General features: G+C 38.9%; 1 protein-coding gene across 1 annotated transcript in view; it reads right to left on the bottom strand.

Moving 5' to 3' along the window:
- Nucleotides 1–254: 254 nt before the first annotated feature.
- foxn2a (forkhead box N2a) overlaps nucleotides 255–7,304 on the bottom strand; it is a 44,501-nt gene continuing 37,451 nt past the window's right edge. The window contains exons 5-6 of the mRNA XM_007238449.4: nucleotides 6,045–6,116; nucleotides 255–5,546 (exon numbers count right to left, since the gene is read on the bottom strand). Coding sequence (XP_007238511.1) covers nucleotides 5,086–5,546; nucleotides 6,045–6,116 — 533 coding nt within the window. The 3' untranslated portion in view covers nucleotides 255–5,085. The remainder of the gene's footprint in view (nucleotides 5,547–6,044; nucleotides 6,117–7,304) is intronic.

Raw genomic sequence — 7,304 nt, 5'->3', positions numbered from 1 at the left:
TCTGTTTAAGGCTTTTTGTTTGGCATTTGCTCCTGTTTAGCTTTAATGTCTTTAATATCAAATTTACAAATGTGGAAAAAAAACTTTGACTGGGAATGGTATTGTAAAATGTCTTTCTTAAAGTAAATTAATGCAAACTGATCTGTAGAAAAATACAACATATTTCACCTTTAAACAAACTTTACCAACTATGTAAACCTCCTGTTCACTGAGAACCAACAGCTGCTGAAAAAAAGACTAAAGGACACTGCATGTAAAACAAGCACATATTTTATTCAGTAATACCATATATAATGCAATTGCATATCTTTGGTGAAAATAAACTTTTATAAACATTTTATGAACAGAGGTAAGCATACTAAAACACAGATTGTGTCTGTCTGACAGACAGGGAAACAGTAACAAACTGAAACTGAGCCGGCAGCTTGATTAGGAACACGAGGGCAACACCACATTTCATCTCAAAACCTTTAAATTGAAGCTGTGTCTTCATATATATTGTGAAAAGCGTGGAAACCTTAAAAACTTTCAAAGGAATGTATACAAAAGTTTGTGAACCCTTTGGGATTACCTGGATTTCTGGATTACATTTTCTGATCTTCATCCAAGTCATAACAATAGATAAACACAGTCTGCTTAAACTAATACCACACAATAAATAAATATTTCTACATGGTTTTATTGAAACAACATTAAATTTCACAGTGCAGTGTGGAAAAAGTATGTGAAGCTTTGGATTTAATAATTGGTTGATCCTCCTTTGGCAGCAAAAACCTCAACCAAACGTTTCCTGTAGTTGCAGATCAGACCTGCACAATAGTCAGGAGGAATTGTGGACCATTTCTATTCAAAAAACTGTTTCAGTTCAGTAATATTCTTGGGATATCTTGTGTGAATCGCTCTCTTGAGGTCATGATGCCACAGCATCTCAATTGGGTTGAGGTCAGGACTCTCCAGAAGGCGTATTTTCTTCAGTTTGAAGCCATTCATTTGTTTATTTACTTCTATGTTTTGGGTCGTTGTTCTGTTGCATCATCCGTCCTCTGTTGAGCTTCAGTTGCTAGTCTTTGTTAATCTTGGAAAAAAAAAATGTGTTGATGATGGCAATCCATCCAGGCCCTGAGGCAGCAAAGCAGCCCCAAACCATGATGCCCCCTCCACCATGTTTCACAATTGAGATGAGGTTTTGATGGTGTGCTGTGCTTTTTTTCTCCACACAGAGTTGTGTGTTCCTTCCAAACAACTCAATTTTGGTTTTATCTGTTCACAGTATATTTAGCCAGTAGTGCTGTGGAACATCCAGGTGCTCTTTTGCAAACTTTAAATGTGCAGCAATGTTTTTTTTGGACAGAAGTGGTTTCCTCTGTGGTGTCCTCCCATGAACTCCATTCTTGTTTAATGTTTTCCTCATTGTAGATATGTTAACAAAAATGTTAGCATGTGCCAGATGTTTCTGAAAGTCTTCAGCTGACACTTTAGGATTCTTCCTCACCTCATTGATCACTCTGCGCTGTGCTCTTGCAGTCATCTTTACAGGACGATCACACCTAGGGAGAGTAGCAAGGGTGCTGAACTTTCTCTATTTGTAGACCATCTGTCTTACCGTGGACACATAAACATCAAGACTTTTAGAGATACTTGTAACCCTTTCCAGCTTCATGAAAGTCAAAAATTCTTGAACGTAGGTCTTCTGAGAGCTCTTTTGTGTGAGGCATGATTCACATCAACCAATGCTTTTTAAGAACAGCAAACTCAAAACTGGTGTGTAGTTTTACCTGTGAAAGTTAACATGTTGTGTTCAATAAATCCATGCAGACATATACTGTTTTGTGTGGTATTAGTTTAAGCAGACTGTGTTTGTTTATTGTTGTGTATTAGATGAAGATCAGAACACATTTAATGACCAATTTATGCAGAAATCCAAGGGTTCACATGCTTTTCCTTGCAACTATATATAGCACTCCAGGCCAAAATGTGCAGACTGATCACTAAAGATATGAACAGATCAGATTAGAACACTTGTGGAGCTGATCTGACTATGTATTCTTTGTTATCATGGGCCCTTTAACACACACTCGTACTCTGTACTGTATGTTATTATATGCTGTGTTTCAGTTGGCACACTGTCCTCACACACAACTCCTTTAATCAAATTTGAATGAAATCTAATATCTGGCACTTTTAAACAAGGAACACTTTTTAAAAGTGACTTCCTATGCTTTTGGCAATTTTAAATGGCAGCTGAAAACAAAATAAAGCAAATAACATAAAATTAAATAATAAATGAGTAGCCCAGTGAACGAATATGCAAATTCTGGACAATGCTCCTTCTTCATCTTTCTATCATTATTGAAACAAATACAATCATCAGTAACTAAATTTAAAGATCATTTTGTGGCAGTGATTAAATCGATTTGGCACAGGTTATGCAACTGGCCTTAGGCTTAACAACGCTGAAATGAGTGCTTTTAATATAGAGAAGACAGTTCTGTTTAAAAGCGTTCTTCCCTGAAGGGTCAGGTTCTACACCAGCACATCAAGAACCACAGAGCGGTGATTTACAGAGCTGTACTGACCTCAGACTCAGACACTAATACGATCAGCCATCCCTGTGACCTCTGTATTATTATCAGCTCATCCAGCAAGAAACCCAAACGAGTATGATTTCCACAGCTTCCTGTTCTCCCTGCAACCAAATATCAAGGTAATATGTTATTATAAAATGGTGAAAAATACTCACCAAATTTAACCCTTAACTATGAATTACATAAACACTATTGTAGCGGATGTTTTAGCCCATTACTGCCAAACAACTTGAACAACACCCTTGAAACTCACTGAAAGATTTCAGTGTTGTGCAATGAACTTAAACGCACATATACTGCAGCTTCAGTTCAGGGACATTCCAATCCAACTAGTGAATTGGGATCAAGCCCATTCAAGCTGATTTTAATGGTTAGCATATTGGATATTAGAAACTCAATCTAGTTCTGAGTTTAGTTTGAACCAGATACGTCATGATGAATACATTATCGTCCTATCCTCCAGCATACGGACGTAACCTGTATTTTAATGCGACAAACAGCAAGGGCAGCAACAGTGTTCTAGGCCATCATGTGCACATGTTTAGCATGTTCTACCCTGTTGAATTATGCAGTCAGTCTGTCAAGTTTTTTACTATAGCAGAGTAAAGTTTATCAGCCAGTTTATTGTCAAATAAGTTCACTACTTTTAAACACAGTGTTTAGTACGCCATCTGGTGGCTAATGATGCCATTAACAGACTTTTACAGTGGAACATAAAAACATAATAAATGTAACCATATAAAATTATTGACTTACTACTAACAAAGTGGCTTGACGGCAGTGTTTAAACAAGGTCACTACTAAATTAATCAGTCTATAATGTCTGTGTATAAACTCTAATGGTATCTGATAAAAATAACTTGATCAATCCTACAATCTGTATGTAGTAGTGAAGCACTACTGCCATCTTAACAATTACTGAAATCATAACTCAAAAAGAAAATTTGGTTATAGGTTATAGGACAAAATATATATGCTTTGAAACTTAAGCTCTAATAAAGACAAATAAATTTGATTTTCAAAAACAGCACAGGCCTGGGGACTGATCTCCTTCTTCAGTTCCTCAGAGGTAAAGCAGCCGTAACGTTTCATCATCATGTGCTGAAGAGTCAAATTAGCTTAGCGCAAACAATCACCATTATCAACATCAAAATGAAGGCTTGATGCATTTTTACCCTTTTTTACAAGAAAAAAAACAAAACAATGATAAGCGCTTTAAACTGGCCGTAGCCTGTCTTAAAGGGACCTGATAATAGAAGCTCTTCTGTTTCTATGCAAAATGACTGCATATTTTTTGACCTAAAAATGTAAACTCCGCTGGGTTCAGATGCATGAGATGCTATTAGTGCATTGGTTGGGACTGGCAGTAAAATACATGTTAAACATACTGTACACATATTTACACAAACATAGCTACACCGGCTACTGTTTTTGCATAGGTTGTAAACAGAAAAAAATGCTTTGCTGCCAAGATCAGTTTCAGTTTGCACAAAAAAACACTGAGAAAGAATAGAAAGAGAAACACCAGTGGTCAAAAGGCAGTGGAAGAGAAAGAGGCAGGTTCACATGAAAATGATGTGAAATCATTTCTTAAGGTAACAGGCTCTAGAATAAATAAGCTTAGCACAGATTCTCAATTGTAAAATCCTCATAGTGGCAGTCCTGGAATTCCATCACGTTTACTTCATGCCAAAGTATTCTTGATGTTTGATGAGGAGTCATCAAATTGAAAATCAGATGAGCTTTATAGCCAAAAAAAAAAATCCCAAAAATGCACCCCTGATTCACACCACTTCCCTCCCCACTGAATTATTAACACTGGTAGGAGAACCAAAGCATAAAAATGATCACCCATGAATTTAACAATGAAAATGAAAAAATGTTAACAGGTACATAAATGGTCAGATGATAATTATTGCATCTCGTTTTATGTTTGATGAGAAAACAAGACAGAATGATATTTTTGGAGTTTTTTGTCTTCTAGTGCTTAGTAATTCAATAGTGAGACAAATGAGTGGGTAAGTTCCATGTACGTTTCAGACATGCACTCGTTCACTCTATAAACACCACGGGTTTACTCAGAAAAGGAGGACACTGATTTAAAGAGGAAGCATGCAAAGAAGTTACAGTGAAGGAAAGAAACTGTACTTTTGCCAAAACTCCATTCTGAGTAGCTTGATCCTTGACTTTTAGGAAGGGAGGGAGGAGTGTGCATGTTTGCCTGGTGAAACGCACACCACTTTCAGAACAGGTGTGAAAATCTCACTTGTATCTGCCCTCACACAAACGGTTTCATATGGCTTAGTTTCTCCTGTGTGAATGGTACTATTGCCATAGCTTGAGCTGGGGAGAAAAAGAGATTATCAGAAATAAAAAACTAAAAAGAGCATCGTACAACAAAAAATGGTCCTCATTAATCAGGAAATAAAGGAAGAGGCACAGTCACCGCGATACAGTCCAGGGGTCGGAGAACGGGTGAATGTCTGGGTATGAATGTGCCTCATTTCTGATGTTTTACAGTCTTTTTGCTCTTGGCAGATGAGGCTCGTTTGGACAGGTCCAGGCAGGTGCGGACTCCGGCCAGGTGCAGCAGGGACCCGGCCGCCTCCTTCAGCTCCTCGTCCAGCTCGGGCCTGGCCTCGCGTCGTGCCTTCTTGCAGGGACGAGGGCACTGGAGGTTAGCTGGGTGCCGGGGGTCCAGCACAGGCCGAGATCTGTGCTCCTCCTCTGAGTCCTCGTCGCTGTGAAAGCCCTCGCTGCCGGCCCGCCGGACCTGAGCAGAGTCACCATCACCACCCTCTTCTAGTAAGAAGAGTGAGGGAGATGAGGAAGAGGAGGAAGAGGAAGAACGAGAGGAACAGCGCTGAAAGGAGGAGCTGCTGTAGTTGTGGTCCTGCTTGGGGTCGCTGCTTACCAAGACCGAGTCATGCCGGGACAGATCCATAGGGCTGTCAGGGTCACCTGAAATCAAGAAACAAAAATATCAGTATAGGTTGCATTTCCCTTGCCTTCAATCATAAAGATTTAAGCTAATTAGCATTTTGCCTGTTATATTTAACATGTAGGGGGAGATGGGATTTCAGAGCTGATACACTATATTAGGTCAGGGAATATCCATGGCTCGTTCACCCCTACTAGCCACACCCAGAATGAGGGTAAATATTTCTTTTTATATAATTAAATAAGACAATATATTTTAGCTTTAGGCCCTGAGAAGGGATCCTGCTTTGTGAGATATGATCTGAAAACCTGCATATGATCAAAGTGGTGAAATAAGTGAATAAGTATTCAGATTATAGTGCTGAGCTGTTGTTCATCTGGTTTATTTTTGTCTATTTAAACTACTGTGACAACGTACAGGGACTCAAAAACAGCATATAATATAAAAGATCTAAAAAAAGAAAGTGCAAATAACGGGTAGGAATGAAGAGGAATTAAGGAGTAAGAAAGATTTCTTACATGGGTCGATGTGCTGGTGACCAGGGGCAGAGTTTAAGAGCATCATAGCAGTGGCAGCATCAATGTCAGACTCTGAAAAAAGAGAAAACAAGGATTCAGCAATCTCAGCTCTGTGTGTGTGTGTGTGTGTGTGTGTGTGTGTTTGTGAAGGGGAGTCAGGGGGCTGGGGTTTCTCAGTTCCCATGCCACCCTCAGGAAACTTGAATTATTCATTAGCAACCAGATAGAGGAGAGTAAACTGGCTCTGTAGTCAAGGTTACAGAGAGAGGGGCACAGACTGAAAGAGCTATAAAGACCCCGTCATTTGAGACTACAGTGTATCGTCTACATCAACCTATCCTCTAAAACATCTTTTCAAAACAAGACCCTGATACTCATGCATATAACTTCTCAGAGAGATAAGATACAAGATAAACAAATCTCTGCACCTTCCAAATTTTGTTTAAAGAATAAACTGAAATTGTCGATCCGAACAACCAATGATTTATAATGGAAAATCATGCAAATTATCAAGGGTGCCCAAACTTTTTTATATCTCTGTATGTACGTACAGAGATACTTTGGTCCAGAAGGAAACGTAAGACTCCATTAGCTTAAACACAACCAGATAAATACAAACAGGAACAAACAGGAGGAATAGATATACAAAGGGTAAAAAACGTTGGTATAACATTGCAGTAAACTGTGCAATCAGCATCAAGGTAAAGAGCAAAAGTGCAAAATGCAAATGACATTGGAAATAAGGTTGAATTGATAGTGGCCTTCAGCTCGTCTGCATTGTTGGGTCTGGTGCCTCATCTTCCACTTGACAATACCTCATAGATTCTCTTTGGGGTTTAGGTCATACAAGTTTGCTGACCAATCAAGCGCAGTGATACTGTGGTTATTACAGCAGGTACTGGTACGTTTGGCAGTGTGCCAAGTCCTGCTGGAAAATTAAATCTGCATCTCCCTAAAGTTTGTCAGCAGATAAAAGCATGAAGTACTGTAAAATCTCCTGGCTTTGGACTTGATATAACACATTGGACCAATACTAGCAGATGACATGGCTCTTTGAACCTTTACTGATCGTGGAAATTTTACACTAGACCTCAAGCAGTTTGAACTCTTCCTCCAGACTCTGAGAGCTCAATTTCCAAATGAAATACAAAATTAACTTTCATCTGAAAACAGGACTTAGGAGTACTAAGCAAAAGTCCAGTTTTGTTTCTTCTTGGCCTGGGTAAGATGCTTCTGACATGGTCTCTGGGTCAAGAGTTA

This window comes from Astyanax mexicanus, chromosome 7, assembly GCF_023375975.1.
Source record: "Astyanax mexicanus isolate ESR-SI-001 chromosome 7, AstMex3_surface, whole genome shotgun sequence".
NCBI lineage: Eukaryota > Metazoa > Chordata > Actinopteri > Characiformes > Acestrorhamphidae > Astyanax > Astyanax mexicanus.
Note: the sequence above shows the minus strand (reverse complement) of the source record. Positions and strands in the feature narration are given on the sequence as shown.